We start from the raw sequence: 18874 nt of genomic DNA, 5'->3' as shown, positions 1-18874 counted from the left end.
CGGTTTACGTCCGAGAGTCAGGCGTATCAGTACAAAGTCCTCCCTTTCAGCTTGTCTCTGTCTCCTCGCATCTTTACGAAGGTCACAGAGGCTGCCCTTGCCCCGTTAAGGGAGGTGGGCATTCGCGTTCTCAACTATCTCGACGACTGGCTAATCCTAGCTCATTCTCGTCACATGTTGTGCGCACACAGGGACCTGGTGCTCTCACACCTCAGCCAACTAGGGCTTCGGGTCAACTAGGAAAAGAGCAAGCTCCTCCCGGTTCAGAGCATCTCTTTTCTCGGTTTGGAGTTGGACTCAGTCTCCTTGATGGCGTGCCTTACGAACGAGCGCACCCAGTCGGTGCTGGCCTGTTTGAAGGCATTCAAACAGAAAACAGCGGTTCCACTGAAACTTTTTCAGAGGCTCCTGGGGCATATGGCATCCTCGGCGGTGGCCACCCTGCTTGGGTTGATGCATATGAATCCGCTTCAGCACTGGCTCCAGACTCGAGTCCCGAGATGGGCATGGCGCCACGGGACACGTCACGTGGTCATCACGCCGGTCTGTCACCGTCTTTTCAGCCCTTGGACTGACCTCTCGTTTCTACGGGCAGGTGTTCCTCTAGAACTGGTCTCCAGGCACATCGTGGTCACGGCAGACGCCTCCAAAACGGGCTGGGGTGCTGTTTGCAACGAGCACGCAGTCGCCGGCCTCTGGACGGGTCCGCGACTGCATTTGCACATCAACTGCCTCGAGTTGTTGGCAATTCTGCTCACCCTGCAGAGGTTTCGGCCGTTGATCCAGGGCAAGCACATGTTAGTTCAGACAGACAACACAACAACGGTAGCATATGTCAACCGCCAAGGCGGTTTGTGCTCTCATTGTATGTCACAACTTGCCCACCGTCTCCTCCTCTGGAGTCAGCAGCACTTCAAGTCGCTGCAAGCCACTCACATCCCGGGCAACCTCAACACTACAGCGGACACGCTGTCATGACATGTTACCCTCAGGGGAGAGTGGAGTCTCCACCCTGAGGTGGTCCAGCTGATTTGGAGTCGATTCGACAGGCACAGGTGCACCTGTTCGCCTCCCCACTGCCCGCTCTGGTGCGCCCTGACCGAGGCCCCCCTCGGCATAGACACGCTGGCACACAGCTGGCCCCCTGGCATGCGCAAATATGCGTTTCCCCAGTGAGCCTGCTTGCACAGACCCTGTGCAAGGTCAGGGAGGACAAGGAGCAGGTCGTCCTGGTAGCACCCTACTGGCCTGCCCAGACGTGGTGCTCGGACCTCACGCTCCTTGCGACAGCTCCCCCCTGGCGAATTCCCCTGAGGAAGGACCTTCTTTCTCAGGGATGGGGCACCATCTGGCACCCGTGCCCAGACCTCTGGAATCTCCATGTCTGGCCCCTGGACGGGATGCGGTGGTAGACACAATCACTCTCTACGTGGCGCCTGTATGCCTTTAAGTGGCGTCTGTTCGCTAAGTGATGTTCTTCCTGTCGGGTAGACCCCCAGAGATGCGCAGTCGGATCAGTGCTTTCCTTCCTGCAGGAGAGGTTGGAAGGGAGGCTGTCCCCTTCCACCTTGAAGGTGTACATTGCCGCCATAGCAGCACACCACGACGCAGTCGCCGGTAAGTCCTTAGGGAAGCACGACCTGATCATCAGGTTCCTAAGAGGCACCAGGAGGCTGAATCCCTCCAGACCGCGCTTCGTTCCCTCATTGGACCTCTGTAGTTCTTCGGGGTCTACAGAAAGCCACCTTTGAGCCTTTTCAGTCAGCCGAGCTTAAGGCAATCTCCTTGAAGACTGCCCTCCTGACTGCGCTCACTTCCATCAAGAGGGTAGGTGACCTGCAAGTGTTCTCTGTCAGCGAAACATGCCTGGAGTTCGGTCCAGGTTACTCTCATGTGATCCTGAGACCCTGACCATGCTATGTGCCCAAGGTTCCCACCACCCCTTTAGGGACCAGGTGGTGAACCTGCAAGCACTGCCTCAGGAGGAGGCAGACCCAGCCCTGTCATTGCTGTGTCCGGTGCGCGCTTTACGCATCTATTTGGATCGCATGCAGAGCTTTAGAATCTCTGAGCAGCTCTTTGTCTGCTTTGGTGCACAGCGGAAAGGAAGCGCTGTCTCCAAGCAGAGGATCGCCCACTGGCTCATTGACGCCATAACTATGGCATATGTCGCCCAAAACATGCCGCCCCTGGTAAGGCTACCAGCCCATTCTACCAGGGGTGTAGCGGCTCCCTGGGCCCTGGCCAGGGGTGCCTCTAACAGACATTTGCAGAGCAGCGGGCTGGGCAACACCCAACACCTGTGCAAGGTTCTACAACCTCCGGGTGGAACTGGTTTCGTCCCAGGTAGTGGCACGCAACACAAGCAGATAAGCCCGGGATAGCTGGCCGGGTGTATCGCTTGCACATAGCGCCTTCCACCTCCCTTGGAGCTGAAGACGTGCGCCATTAATTCTCAGTAGTGTTCACAAACTTTGTTCCCTGGTTGACTTCCTCCGAGCCCTGTGGCAGTCGAGTGTTCGGAGAGACTCGCTGCCGGCCCAGTACACGCGCTAACTAAGAGCCCTGTTCTGGGGTAGGTGCTCCGCATGTGGCAGTTCCCTGTAAGGCTAACCCCATGCGATCTATATCTTCCGCTAGTTCGTTTCCCTGCTGGCAAACTGCATCTTCCTTGGGCAGAACCCCTCTGCCCCAGTCTCCATAATTGTAGTAACTCCTCCCCCATTGGGCAGGATCTACCTTGAAGACTCTCCACATGGTTGGAAAGACCATGTGACGTATTCTTCCACTTAAATATCCCCCCCTCTCTTTGGGCAAGGTGTGGTCTCTGCGGTGTCTTCCCCTTGGGAGGGACACCCCCCGACTAGACATGGTGGCCCAGTCGGAAAACCCCCCTTCTTTTTTAGGGAGTGGAAAAAGAGAAGGGGAAAAGAGGCCATGACTGGGTTAAGCCTGTCTCTATCTTTGGGTAGTCGACTTGTCCCCAAAAAGGGCCGTTCGACACTCATAACTATGTTGGGGGAGGTTACGTGTCGACCTGGTGCGCTGGCTATGAGGCACACAGTAGTCTGCCCTCCACACACCACCAGTTCACGTAACACAGTTCAGCCAGTTGTGGCGTTTCGTATAGGGACCCCTAGTGTCACTACATCGACACAACGTCGAGTGAGTGACAGATAGGGAACGTCATGGTTACTTGTGTAACCTCTGTTCCCTGATGGAGGGAACGAGACGTTGTGTCCCTCCTGCCACAACGCTGAACTACCCGCTGAAATGGCCGGACCTTATATCGGCTCCTCAGCATAAAACCTGAATGAGTGGTTGCATACCAGCTCCTTTTATACCCGTATGTCCGGGGGAGTGGCATGCGAATACCACTTGCCAATTTTCATTGGCCTTTTATCAAAGACCAGAGGTGTCTTGGGCTCCCAAGAGTGACCCCTATTGTCACTACATCGACACAACGTCTCGTTCCCTCCATCAGGGAATGGAGGTTACACAAGTAACCATGATGTTTTCTTCTCTGATTTGTTCAAAATATTACAAAACGTCTGTGATGATCCGGTCTGTATGAATGTAAGAGCTGCTTTTAATTCATGAAGGAGAACACACATAAAATCTGTGCTTTATGATCTTATGGTGTGTTGTTTATTGATTGATATTAGTATATACACATTAAATATGTACTGTGTATTGACATTATAGTGCTTTTTATGTATTACAATGTGTTAGAATTATGACATCTTTTTTACAGTTTGGGTGTTATGAATAACATCGTCCTATGTGCATTTCCAGTTTAATTGTATCTGACTCAATTATGTTATAAATATAGTAGACATGTGTATAGATAACTGACATGTCTGAATAAATGAGCAAAGACTGTGCTCTTTGCTTGACTTTGGAAAAATGAAGCCATGTCACTGAAAGAAAAATTAAATTTAGCCTCTGGTGGGGCCTGGGTAGCTCAGCGAGTAAAGACGCTGACTACCACACCTGGAGTTGTGAGATTCGAATCCAGGGCATGCTAAGTGACTCCAGTCAGGTCTCCTAAGCAACCAAATTGGCCTGGTTGCTAGGGAGAGTAGAGTCACATGGGGTAACCTCCTCATGGTCACTATAATATGTGGTTCTCACTCTCCGTGGGGCGCATGATGAGTTGTGTGTGGATGCCGCGGAGAATAGTGTGAAGCCTCCACATGCGCTATGTCTTCGCGGTAATAGGCTCAACAAGCCACGTGATAAGATGCGCGGATGGATGATCTCAGACACGGAGGCAACTGAGATTCGTCCTCCGCCACCTGGATTGAGGTGAGTCACTACGCTACCACGAGGACTTAGAACACATTAGGAATTGGGCATTCCAAATTGGGGAGAAAAAGGGGAAAAAAATAATTAATTAATTTAGCCTCTGGTAATTAAACAGCAGTATCATCTTTACAAAATTTATAAATGGCAACAACATTTTATGCTTTTGCCACATCCCACAGCACAGCACATTGAAGGTTTCAAGGTTGCAGAGAATCAGGACCCAATCGCAGAGTGAAAGAACCAAAATGCGATTTATTAAACCAAAAACCAAAAAAAAATAAAAAATACCCCATTGGGGTAAAACACAATCTTGGAGCCCACTGAAGCTGGGCTGGGGCAGATGAGATGGGTACAGAACCGACTGGAACCCACTGAAGGAATCACAAACTGGACCGACATGTGACACGAAACAAGACGAACTGGCACTGGACAGCACACACGAGGAGATTAAAATAGGGAGAGAAATCAAACAGGTTAACAGACAGGGCAGGTGTGTCAAAATCTTATACTAAAAATCACTCCAAAATACAAAAAATCAAACCAGACAGGGAAGTCAGGTTCCAGACAACATGCTCCGGACAAGAAACTCAAGACAGACCAAAGAGCGCATGGCAGGGAAATAAAAACCGAAGCCGTGTGCTCACACAAATTCAGACAACGAAACACAAGACAGACATAGGATGATGATGTCACGGCCCTGTCACACAAAAACCCAGACTGACAGAACCGTGACAGAAGCCATATGGAGTTTTGGTCACAAACATAGTGGCGCGGTCATACAGTGACATGACATGAAACAGGTCAATATCTGATATAGCTGATTAATATCTGATTAATATAGGAGCTATATAGCTATATAGGACTGGTGGTGGCATAGTGGTCTAAAGCACAGAAATTGTAAGCAGAATTTTGCTGGTTCGATCCCCACAGCCACCACCATTGTGTCCTTGAGCAAGACACTTAACTCGAGGTTACACCGGGGGGATTGTCCCTGTAATAAGTGCACTGTAAGTCACTTTGGATAAAAGCATCTGTCAAATGTGTAAATGTCACATACAGTATATAGGATGTGTTTGAGTGAGGTAATAAACCAATTTGTGAAGCTGACCAGTTTACTGGTGTTCAAGCGTGGGAATCCCAAATATACAATGAGAGAATTATTTTAATCACTTCTTTCTAGATTTTTCTTCAAAAAAAAAAAAAAAAAAAAACATTGTTAGGGCTTTGATAATATTTTGTCATATTTCCATCAACAGTATGTTTTAAATTAAGTTGTTTGATGATCGTTATAATGTGTCCTTTTCATCTGGTCTTCGTTATTGATGATGAAATAAATAAAAAAATCTTCATTAACAAACATTTTCAGCAGTAATTTTGTAGACAAGATTTACACTTCATAAGACTTGTAATATAGCACATCATGTCCTGGAGTGCATTAAGGTAAATGTTTTTGCAGTGCTGGACTATCTGATGAAAACAAGAAATACGAAGATAATTTAGATTTAATTTGTATAGGGCAGAGATGCCCAAACTAGGGCCCGCAATGACCTTTGATTTGGCTCGCCTTGACGTATATGACAAGAGTGGGGGAAAAATAAATGCTATTGACACAGCTTTTCATTGCATTAATTTTGCAGATTGCAGAATAAAGTGTTTTTTTGTTTGTTTTTTGTTTTTTGTATAATGAAATCATAAAGGAGGGGAACCAGGGCAACTTTAATATTTTAATATAATACAGTTTGCGTAGCCTGAAATTCGGCACAGGATTGTGGGTACTGTACACAATTTTAAGAATTTCCACGTTCATAATGCGGGAAATTCACGCATACTTTTATTCACTTTACAGTGCAGCTGCGAATTAGTAAACCAATAGATACAGATGAACAAATCAAATCAATAAACTTGTTTTTGTATCAAACTGTAATTCCAGAAGCTGTGCAAATAAATCCGCTCTGTCTTTCACTTTCTCTCTCATGCAGCTGTCAGCAGTGCCAGAAGTGTAAGTACTCGCAGGAAGCGCTTTGTCGCATAGTTACTGCACGTACATACTTGTATAAACCTATCTAAACCTGTTAATTCCACATGCAAATTGCGTTATACCACGTCTCTGTAAGCGCGCAATCTATATTGTTCCTGTTTATAATCAACAAATCTGTTAATATTGCAAGCATGTGCGCCTTTCATTTCTTGGCACTCCCTCATTTAGTCATAATGCAGCACATTTGCAAGAAAGGCAGAAATGGCAAAAATTCTTTGTGTAATGTACCAGCTGCATGGTGAAGAGAGACGCATAAACACCTGTTGCATCGCTCATCTCCATCTCTAGTTCCATCCAGGATCAGAAATTAAGAGGCTCTGGGCAAAAAAATTCCCCTGCAATCTGATATAGTTCCAAATGAATATATCCATCGTGTTCTTCATTAGAATTTTTGCTTAACATTATTTGTTTCATGCTGTCCGTTGTGCAGATGTTGCCGAGTCAGTGGTGGATCCTCGTGCCATAAACGCGCACAGACGGGCACTCAATTTCTCACGCTCCGCATCAGTTTGGTGTCATGCTCTCATGTCCCTGATTTTGTTATAATGCAGTGTTCTCTTTTGGTCCACAGCCCTCAATCAAGTTTGATTTTTGGCCCTTCGTTGGAAAAAGTTTGGGCACCTCTGGTTATGAAATATAAAGGTGCAGATGGGGAGGTGGAGGGATGCCGGAAGAATCGGCAGTGGTGTGAGGGAAGTTGCCACTTATATATCCTTGGGATATGATTTGCAGGCATAAATGAACAAGCTCCTCCCGAACTTACATTTGAAACATCATTTTATGGTGACAAAAAATAATTGAAATTTGTCCCTCAGTCCTTTATTTGTCCCTTTACTACGGCTAAACTTACATTTAACATTCCTTTAACTGGCAGACAAAATGGAAAAAATTGAGCTGAATGTCATTATTGAAATTTAAGGAGAGTCGTAAAGAACAATTATGCAATTTCTTGTTTGACAGAAGTTTCTAAAATCCCTAAAATCTTTTCTATACAGATTAACAGAAAGCTTTGAGACAGATATAAATATAGCAACCTCTAAGTTAGAAAGAGGAATTTAAAAAGTCATATATAAAAGTCGTTTGAATAAAAATGTGCGGTAAATGGATTTACAGCAAAATAAGCTGATAAATCATCAGATTAAGAAAACACTTTGAAAGGAGACAGGTATAATTCACTTTTTGCCCTAACAAAACTGTTCAAATAAAAGCAAGTATGATGGAAAAATGTACCGCAGTAAATGTAGTCATATGGCTTTATGAGGTGCAGACCTTCTTGAGTGGAAACTATAATGAGATTTCAGTTTGTAGCGAAATATGGACAGTGAAAAAGAGCTCAAACTGACTGGGAATTTCCCAGTAAACCCTGGATGTGCTGTACCGCCACTGACAACATTTGAAATCATTCGACAGCACGCCCACCTTTCTCAACAACAACAATCCTGAAAAGGTGGGCAGAAGAGGTGGATAGAATGGCTAAAAATAAAACTCAGGCTCTGTCTCAACTCTTTCTTGTTTTTTTCTTTATTTGTTTTTTGCAACGTCTCTCGCTAACGTTCAACTGTTCCTTTCAGTGGCTGCACTGTGAACTCGTTCCTGTCATATTTCACTTCTGAACTCAGTCACACAGGAAAAACACCTATTAGCTGCTATATTAAAAGACGGAGCTTGAAATATGCGGTCCAGCTGAACCATGATGAAAAGGTCACCCTTACATAAGTACGGTTCAAACTGGCCCACTTAATCTTTGAATTCTAGATCACATTTCAGTCATTCTACAGTGATGGTTTTCTAGAGAAATATCAGGCTGTAAAAACCTATTTTGGTTAAATGTGAACCTTACATTTTTAGAGTGTAGTGTTAGAGAAGCATGTTAGAGAAGCTTGCCAGTCTAGTAAGATTGAACTTGAATGTTTGTCCAACTTAAAAATACTTTTATAATGTCTACGTGCATGGATGAGGACACAGATGACATAGACATGTGTAGGGGAAAACAGAAAGACCAGCATGGTAAAAAGGTCAAGGTAGTGACTCAGTGGAATCCTCGATGGCTTTAGATGTCAGTTTCAGTAGATATATTGTGTGTGACAAAGGTGTGGTGATGACATGCTGCAGTAGGGATGAAGACCCTCAAACTGAAACGCATGAGTAAAGTATGAGAGCTCCTGTCATGGTTTGAGTCAAACCCAAGTACGGCATGGAAACTCTCACAGTCAGCATTCCAACACAGAGAAAATTGGACGGTTAAAGAAATGAGCTAAATGTGAGAAGAACTGATAAAAGTGGACAGGTCAGCAGTAAAGTGCAAAAAAGGTAAATCGAGTTGAGTTAAGGTGAAGCCCTACCCGACATGTTTATGTATTTATGTATTCTTAAATTCATAAAACTGAACAAAATCCGAACCCAAAATCACACACTTTCTTTCTTTTCTTTTTTTTTCTCTGATCGAGTAGATCTAAATTTCTTTCTTTCATTTTTTTTCTTGAGTGAGTAGATCTTAATTCATGGATTCTCACAGCTCTAAAAGATAAAGGGGTTACACTTTATTTTACAGTGTCCTTGTTACAGTGTAATTACACATGTAAGTACTGAGTAATATTAATTAACAACATGTACTTACTATAGGTTTAGGGTGAGGGTTTGGTTTGGTTTAGGGTTAGTTGCTTGTAATTATGCATAATTTACTGTTATTACTATAGTCATTACATGTAATATGTATAACAAGGACACTGTAAAATCAAGTGTTACCGATAAAGAATTGGACACTATAAAAACTATACAGAAAAAAAAAAAGAATAATCATTAAATTATCATCAATTATGAACCAAATCAGTAACACTTTACATGAATGTTTCCTTTGTTAAGGGTTTATAAAAGGGTTCTAAATTACCCAAAAATTTCATTCAAATATGAAAATTCTCTCATCATTTACTCATCCTCATGCCATTCAAATGATGATTTTTAGAAGAAAGTGGAAAGAAGTGAATGGTGGTCAGAACTTTGAAGCTCCAAGAAGCACATAAAGTCAACATAAAAGTAATCCATAAGACTCCAGCGGTTTAATCTATATTTTCAGAAGTGATGTGATTGTCCTTTTTTGTGTCCTTTTTTACTATAAATTTCCTAATTCTTTACTAAGAATTTTCATTTTCATTTTTGGGTGAACTATCCCTTTAACTACTTGAATATAAAGGGTGACTGTTACGCAATACTTGCCAAAAATTAAGCCATTCTACCTGACATGTTATAAATGCTTAATAACACTTGTTCAACATTAGTAACCTATGAAAATGTACCTTACAGTAAAGTTGACACATATTAATATTATATTTAGGAGTTCATTATAAACATTATAAACCTATGCATACAAAGTTCACTATAGTTTAATGGTGATCAGGTTTCTGACCTGAAATCTCGCCCTTTTAATATATGTTGTTATAAACGCATATCAATAAAACATTTGTAAATTACTTATTAGTTATTAATGAACCCCTTAAAATAAACCCTTATCAAAGGCAATATTAATTTAGTGTTACCACCCAATCCAATGCAAACCTGAAATTATGCAGATAAACCAGTCAAAAAAAAAAAAACAAAAAGAAAAAAAAAAAAACAAAGCATTTAAAGCAAAACTGTAACACTTTATTTTAGGGATCAGAAATTAGACAGTAATTAATGACTAATAGTTGCACTTGAAAATTACTTGTTATAGACTTGTATGGCATTATAAGGCATTTTTAGGCCTTTATTGGCTAAATCCTTATTCTTGCCTAATAGTCATTGTTTTCCCCCTAACAAGAAATGTATTAGGTAAAAACACAAGATGACAATTGTGCAAATTACATCCTTTATTGGTTTTCAGTACACTGTATGAATGTGCAACTTATACGTATAAAATACATATGGAATGCATACTGTATGCATTAAAAATTAGCTGAAAAGAGCAAACTCAACTTCAACACAATAATAATAATAACTTGTTGGTATACTGCTCAATTTATATAGACTAAACATCTAGAATAACTATCTGCACTTTTGTATAACAGCACTGTACTTTTCAGCTCATCTAAATGGCTTTACAGAAATTCACATTCTATGTGCACAATCACACACTCTACTGAAAATTTATAAAAGATGATATCTGGATAATACTAGCTATTAATATATTTTGCTTTTAGCCAATATGCACATTTTTAGAAAAAGACAAATTTAAAGGGGCTATAAGGCATGAATGAGAAATCAGCCAATAAAGGCCTCATAAATGCCTTATAATGACAAACAAGTCCATAACTAGTCACTTACAAGTGCAATAATTAGTAATTAATTACTGTCTAATTTCTGATCCTTAAAGTATTACAAACAAAACAAAACAAAACAAACTTGGGGGTGGGGCTATCTGTTTGTTCAACCAATGAAAGATGGGAAGTGTTTGGAAAAATGGTTTGAAAACTATCATTATTTTTGCAGTTCTCTTTGGTGGTGCTAAATTACACACTTCAGCATTAACAAGAAATAAATCATACACATTCTGGCTTAAAAGTAACATGACAAAGTCTGTGTATAGTTAAAGTATGATTTTAATGATTATCACAGCATATTCAGCAGCAAAAATAAATTCAGTGTGGTAAACCAGGACTTCAATGAAAATATTTTAATAACTGGCCATTCTTATACATGCTTTTCCAGGAAACGTCTGAACAAATTTGGATGTTTGGACTGCCATCACCTGGTTTCCCCCTTTTAAACAATATAAACATTTGTTTAGTGACTGATAAGGAAGTACAAAACATAATAATGTCCCCTAATTGAGGAAAAGACAGAGAGCTGGCACTGAAGTTTGGTGATTACTTGGAAAGTAAGTTTGTGCCTTTGACAAATTTAACCTAGATGATCTAGGTCCAGTAAAACATTTCACTTAGAAATAGTTTTTATTAAATCAGAGGTTGTTGTTGGAAAGTTCACCCAAAAATGGCTAACATCTTCTTTATGTGTTCCAAAGTCGAAGTAGTTTTGAACAACATGAGCGTGATTAAATGATGGCAGAATTTTCCTATGAGAGATAAATTATATGATACACACAATATGACAACAACATAATAAAAGAAAACAGCGCTATTGAACCACAAAAGGCCAACAGAACTGGATAAAAAGAACATCCCAATACACAAAAATATATTCAGCATTCACTTCATGGGTACTACTAGCAGCAAAATACCTTAAAAGATTGACAAGAAGAGAGACAAATAAATAATAATCAGTAGGAAACTGATCAAAGCCAAATTTCCAAATACTCAACAGGTATTTCACGTACTCTTTCTATTAAATAAAAAAATAAAAAAATAAAAAATCACAATGGCGTTCCCATCAAACTTATTTATACATTTCCTATGTATTCAATACACCGCAGTCACCAGCGGAGGGCATCGAACACATAAACACATCTGAAAAGAACTTTTGCTACGACTCTATAAACAAACCACTCATGTGGATAATCCTAAAATTGTTGAGAACTAAAATAGTTTTCTCATATCCTGCTCTGTATAGAGCTACTCTCTGCTGCCATGCACGGAAGACATATTTCCATGTCTAAAGTAATATGTCAGAGCAGCTTGTATAAGTGATTACAGCTGATGAATTCTAAGCACTCTAAGACTTTCTGTATCACCCACTGAAGCCCTTTCCTTTCTTTTATCAAAAAAGAAAATAATATCAGAAAAGTACAACAACAAACTTCTAACCTAAGCATTACATTTTGTAGCACCATTTGTAATATGGACATGAATGAAACCTCAAATCATGTGGCTTCTTGAGAAGCGATATGCTATTACTTTTCTAACAGATCAGACTTATACATTTTGCCTGGTAGACAATAAAAAAATTCCATAGACTCACACTGAAGAAAGAACACAAGTCAAATCTGGTAATCACAATATCACTTGGGACTAGAGATTCTTTTGACGTGAAACAGTAAGTAACCACTTAGCAACCCTCAGAACACCCTATCAACAGCAAAGCAATGCCCTGGCAACCAGTCACTTAAGCCTAACATTGTGGCAGTGAGTTTTGCACAGGCAAACACCACTCACATTTTCCTCAGAAAAAGTAAAAATCGAGTTATTTATTAAATCCTGCAGACAGGCTCTTCTCGGCTGTTGACGTTGATCGGCATGTGGCATGTCTGGGAATGGAATAGTTCAGAGATCAATCTTTGTCTGAAAGGATGTGCAGTCTAGTGACCTTTTTACCCCTTTTGACCCCAGGACTTCATGTGAGCTGACCTATGGGAGAACATGTTGGTGAGTGCTGGTCGGAGATCAGGTTTCCTGTGACCCATTTCCAGGGCTCACTGTATTAATTAGTGGTGCTTGCTAAAGTAAACATCACTATTGTGTTTGCTCATTATTAGGATTAGGGTCAATAAAATGGTCAAAAACAATTCCATTTGCCTAGTTGTCCAATTGCAATTGTCATAGACACTTGGGGGTGGGCTTTTTTTTACTTGGGCCAGTAAGCAACCACCTAGCAACGACCCACAACACCTTAGCAACCACCTAGAACACCCTAGCAACCAGCCAGGACACTGACGTGCACAGAGTGGGGGCTACAGGGGCGCAAGCCCATGCCCCTTTCGTTCACAAATCTAAAGGTGCCCTTCACAAATGCACAGGTGCCCCTTTTATGCGGAGGTGCTAAGGTCTGTGCACGTCACTGAGCCAGAAAACATTATCAACCACCCACAACACACTAGCATCATGGCAGCAATTTTTTTTTAATACGTGAAAGCTGCTGAAGAGATGAAGATTGTGTGCACTATGTAATGCGACATAGTTTTTGCTCTACATTAGACTCCGGGATTCCCCCGACACACTTGAGCGCATGCACACATGCGCACTCTTCAAAAACAACATAGTAAACAAACAGATAATTTGAAAGTAGGTCTTCACGTCATATTTATAATAAAGAATCAATAACATGAATATACATGATTTGTTTTTCCATCAACATGGCAGCCAACATGAATAATGAAGAATAATCACTGTCTTCCCTAAAGCAGCAAAGTCCAACACTTGAACCTGCATCATAACTGCCATCATGTGCTGTGCCCATCGACAATGTCAGAGTAAACTTAAGGTGTTTTTCAAAAGTCAGGATAAAATTCAGTGGGGAATGCCAGCATAACATGTTCAAGGAATAAGTCTGATGAATAAATGAATATTTTTCACTTAAGTCATCTCAGTGCACACTTGTTTTGAGTTGGTCCATGGTTCATACAGACGCCACAACTTGGCGCATGTTGATATAACTTGAATGGAATAGTTTTTAATGCTACCAAAATGTTATAAAAACAGTTTCATGACTACTTGTTTATTATAAAACAAAAATGTAGAATAATTTTAGAAACTAAGACATTTTCTCTGCGTACACAATCGATGTAGAACGTTGCTTGGAGCAACTGATCCAGAGTCAGCTTTTCTCATCCCATTCTCCCAGTTACAGCGAGCTGTAACACGGAGCAGTTCAGCTGCATAAGTCCATGAATTGAGTGAGTATTTCACCCTGTGTATCATGTCGTGGCCAGTGGAAGACTAGTCTTATAATCCCTTTGCCTAAATGCGTTTACTGATTTTTTAGTGCAGTATTAACACATGAATCAACTGCGTTTCACTCAACAGAATGTTGACCTCATATTATGCTAAAACACTAAATGCGCATGCGCGTTAGCGAGTTGATTGACAGGCAATGTCTGTATCTAAAAGGTGACTGGCTCTTTTACCTGCAAGGTGGAACTTCCTTTCTACATCCATTGACTGTTGGGTGCTAGAGCTTCTTGGTTGGACGTTGCAATTTCTCCCTTTCATTTAAATAGAAGTGACTCGTCTATAACCGCTAAATAGTCTCTGGCCTCACACTCTATAGAACTACAATTCCCATCATGCACTATGTCTCCTTACCGAAATTTGCACACTTTTACTCCTGATTTCTCATAACACAGGGACAGTACAGGTGTCCAAAAGCAACGCCTTACTTTATTTAAAAAGTAATTAGAATATTATGGGCTAAAATAAAAAAATATTGCATTATTTTACTCGTTACTCGAAAAAGTAATCTGATTATGTAACACACGTTACTTTTATCGCGTTACCCCCAACACTGGTGTTAAAGCGTTTTCTCTTAATAGCCTTTAATCCCTTACAAGGCTGCATTCACGTCTGCATGACATTTCAGAGAGCAACTTTCTGCAAAACCCCGGAATAAGCAGTTTCTTAAGTACGTGCAAACGGGGTCAAAGTCTTGACACAAGGAAATATATATAGTATATGGAAAAAAGATATAGAAGCCTTAGCAAAGTCAAATGATGTCCACACAGTAAACTAACAAGGAACTATGCTTCTAACCACACAACTTTATAATGCTGTTTGCGAATGTTCGTTGGAACTAAGGTTCGGGAAACACCAAATCGTTGAACTATGTTGGTAGCGATGGAACTTGTGACCGTACAGTAGTTGGCTAATGAAGCTTTTGGGAAATGCAACCCAGATTAGTTTTTTTTTTTTAATTGGCAGGTCACAACCCCAAATGGACCATGTTCTGATAGGATCATAGACAGCAGCGAAAAATAAATAAATGCTAAATGCAAATAATAACATTTAACTAACTATAAAAAAATGAACTAACCAGTCTACATGAACTACAGGTTCACTTGCAATGAAAATAAACATGATTTTTGCCCACCACAATGTGTTTTGTGCAGTGAATTGTTGGCTGATGAGAGCATAAACCATTGAAATTCCACATTTAGAAACAAAACACTCTATATAGACAAAGTTAAACTAAAAAACTAGATTTCCTTTTCAGCCTATGTCATCTTAATATCTTAGCATATTGTTGGGCTTTTGCAGTTCATGGTAATGTTAAAATATCAATGTTTGATTCTACGAACTTTTCTGAGTCCTTTTATAAAACATTTTTCAGAACCACTGCTCTCAAGCAAAGGTAAATTAACATTTGATTGCTGAATAAAAAGAGAGATATCAGTTGACAGCCCACATGAACTGGCAGCGCACTGTAAAGGTTGACGACAGCTGGATGATCCGATGGCTGCCCTGAACTGTACAGTGATATTCCCAGTGGAGGAGAGGATGGATGCAGGACAAGCCAGTGGCCGAACAGAGATGAACATTTCCTGTTCAGGACAGGAAGGGCTACCGCTACTCTGTCTTATCACTAATAACACAGGCAGTCCTGAGAGATAGGGGTGCAGCATAGAACAGATAATCAGAGGAAGAGGGTTTTAAATTTTGTGTTTAAATGAATACCCCTAGAAAACTGGGATTCTCTGGTCACTTGAGAGACATAAAAGGAATTGAATGCCAAAAAATGAAACTTCTGTCATTATTTTCTCACCCTCATGTCATTCCAAACCTGTATGCTGTTGTTACGTACTGTATGTCATCACAAAAGGAACATTTTGAAGAATCTTTACGTTATTTTTCAATGGCCGCAGGCTGTGAAGCTCCACAAAAGAAAACAAAAGTTTTAAATATGACTTGTGCACTATATTCCATGTCTTCTGAAGCCAAATGATCGGTTATCTGTTATTCACTGATAACTGTCCACTTGGCGCCTATGATGTGGGTTGGATGTCAATAACAAAACAGAATGACATCAAACACCATATATACCATATTTGATCAAAGGATAACGGTTTAAATTTCATCTGTTCCACACACAAAATATTGTATGGCTTCAGAAGACTTGGAATAAAGCACACAAGTTGTACAGACAAATTTTAATGTGCTGTTTTGGTCCTTTTTAGAGTTTAACAGCCGAAGAAACTGTGATTGTCGTAGTATGGAAAATACTGTATCTATGTGAAGATTCTTCAAAATTCTCCTTTTGTGTTCAATGGAAAAAAAAAAATCCAGCATACGGTTTTGGAACAACATGAGGGTGAGAAAATACTGTCAGAATTGTCATTTTTAGGTGAGCTATTCTCTAAGCATGAACACACTGGAAAAACAGGCTGGGCAAAAAGCAATTTGAAACCTGAGTTTTATATTAGTTCAATCACTAGGACGTTTCTCGTGATAGTGTCAATTGTCTTCAGGGACACATCCGGCATATGACATGCTATTCATTGAAAACTTCAGCAGAAACTGGCAGCATTCATAACCAAAGCTTCTCTATTTAAAGTTCAAAACTAAAGACTTCAACATATTACATGTTTACTTCCTAATTTTGATGTTAAAATGGGCATATCACATAGACAAAAGTAAGCAGGTCTACATCAGTCTGTGGGACTAATGCATCACAAGGCCAGCCGCAAGGCCACTTCCTCATGGATGTGAGAAGAGGGCATTTCCTCTCAAATCTCCATTATTATCTTGCCATTATGTCCACAAAACCATCAAATCCCTCAGCAGACTGTCAGTGAGTCCATCTTTCAGTTTCATTGAAGAAACTTCTTGTTATTATTTAACAGTGCAGTAAGTCCTAAGGAAAACTGAAGTTAAATCCATTATAATTAAATTTTGAATATAAATTCACTCATAACACCCTGCTCTTCCCTTTCTCTACCCTTTAAAAATAAAGTTTCCGATTAGAACATCTAAGGTTCTACAGTCATATTTTTTTAAGCTCCACAATGCACTTTTTATTTTATGCATTTGAAAAACTATGGTGCTTTAAAGAATCCAGAAACCAATTCGCTGATCTGAAGAACCTACAGTGTAACATCAAGAACTGTTTTTAATCAGTAAAGAACCATATGCAGTGGCCCCAAAACTCATCTGGACTCTCAGGCCAAGCCAATAAAAAAATATTTAATTGCAGTAGATAAAATATAAAAAGAAGTGGCATCTCCAAGCAAAATATATTGGACCCATGAATTTCATCACATTAACTGTGGGCAAGTTCCACTTGTGTTTGACAACCAGAAAGTGTCCGAACTGAATTTAAAACTTATCAAACTTGTTTTTGTGGAATGCTTTGCTTGAATTGTGCTTGTGCTGTCATGTGTGACATTCATACATTTTGAAGTGTCCAATGGCCCAATGGCTCTTGATAAGAAGCAGGTTCTTTATTGAACTTAAGGTGCTACAAATAACCATTGAAGAACCTTTATTTGTAAGTGTATACATGGCAGCAGATATTCAATATTTTCACCTACTCAAAACTCACACAAACCACCCAATCCATCAATCTCTTTCCTCTTTCCCCTTTCCACTTCCCAAACCCAATAGACTGCAAACATCATACCATACAAGCTATTTAAACCCACCGAGAATTCCCCAATCCCCTTTCTAATGTCTACAAACATCTCTTGTTTTCCCTTTTCTCAGTGTAAGACCTGTTATTTGTCCTAGACTGACACAGATGCACATATGTCTGACTCACTTCAGCTCTGGGTGGGTCTGTTTCCAATTTTCTCACCCCTCCACCCATAAAAAGAAAAGTTACCTCCAAAAAAAACAAAACGGAAAGAAATAAGAAAACGGCTCGCGTACCACTAAAACTTCCTCTCCTTTCAAGACACACACACATATTGAGCCTGCTAACAAAAGCCACTCTCCTTACAACTCCTTAACTCTTATCAGCGCTTTCCTTCCCCTCTGCGCGAGAGCGTGGGAGCGTGGAGGAGAAAACCTGCAACCGCAAACAACAGGAGGAAGCCAGTAATCTGAGTCGAGGCACTCCAAATGATTCCAGGGAGAGGGGGAAGAGAGACAGCCTGAGAAACCCTGAAAGGAACAGCAGTCTGGCTTTGCACAGGACCGAGATGTCTCAAAATTCAGTTAAAACAAGAAGACACTTCAGAAAAAGTTCTGGAGACCTAAAGCATGCTCATCATTGAAGAGTCCTGATGATGATGCTTCTTGTCAACTGACATGAAAACTGGAAAATGTGACTAAATAGATTCAAGAAACATACACTTACCAGCAAGTCGAGTGTACATCCAGTGTATAGGGCTTTACAGTGCTTCTGTATCCATAATCAAGGACCAGTCACCAAAGGAGTCTCTCGATTTCACTGTGTCCAACCAGCGCAGCAGTCGGTGTCCGCAACAAAAGACGTAAAGGTTCAAACACAGGAGGGCAGGGATTTGAACCCTCTAAGTGCAACAGCCTTTTTCTCTGTTCATTCAGACAGTGCTCATAGAAATTGGCAAGAAGTCTTTGAAGGAACAACTTGTTTCAGGATTCCCTAAATGTCTGAAGCTGCAAGCGCAGGAAAAGAAGGAGAGGAAAGGGAGAGAGAGAGAGAGAGAGAGAGAGAGCGAGAGTGTTTGGTGCTGAAGGGAGGGCTGCTGGGGGGGGGTGGTTAGGGGTTGGTGGGTGGGAGGGAGGGACAAGCTCTAAGGAGACAAGGGCCATCTATGACAGACAATAGCAGGAAACTAAAGATCAACCAATTTATTAGAAAGTACAACCAATTACAACAACAAGCGATTAAATTTTAGTTGGGTTATTTTGTTTTTGTTTGTTTGCTAATTTAACTATTTAATTTAGACAAATTTTAAAGAAGTGTTTA

At 40.8% G+C, this 18874-nt stretch overlaps 1 protein-coding gene across 1 annotated transcript in view; it reads right to left on the bottom strand.

Annotated features, from left to right (window-relative positions):
- The window catches only part of LOC127420025 (histone deacetylase 7-like), a 121356-nt gene extending 102712 nt beyond the window's left edge, over positions 1-18644 (bottom strand). The window contains exon 1 of the mRNA XM_051661945.1: positions 18281-18644. Coding sequence (XP_051517905.1) covers positions 18281-18299 — 19 coding nt within the window. The 5' untranslated portion in view covers positions 18300-18644. The remainder of the gene's footprint in view (positions 1-18280) is intronic.
- Between the last annotated feature and the right edge of the window lie 230 nt (positions 18645-18874).

The sequence above is a fragment of the Myxocyprinus asiaticus genome, chromosome 29 (genome assembly GCF_019703515.2).
Source record: "Myxocyprinus asiaticus isolate MX2 ecotype Aquarium Trade chromosome 29, UBuf_Myxa_2, whole genome shotgun sequence".
Classification (NCBI taxonomy): domain Eukaryota; kingdom Metazoa; phylum Chordata; class Actinopteri; order Cypriniformes; family Catostomidae; genus Myxocyprinus; species Myxocyprinus asiaticus.
This window is presented reverse-complemented; position numbering and strand designations above follow the sequence as displayed.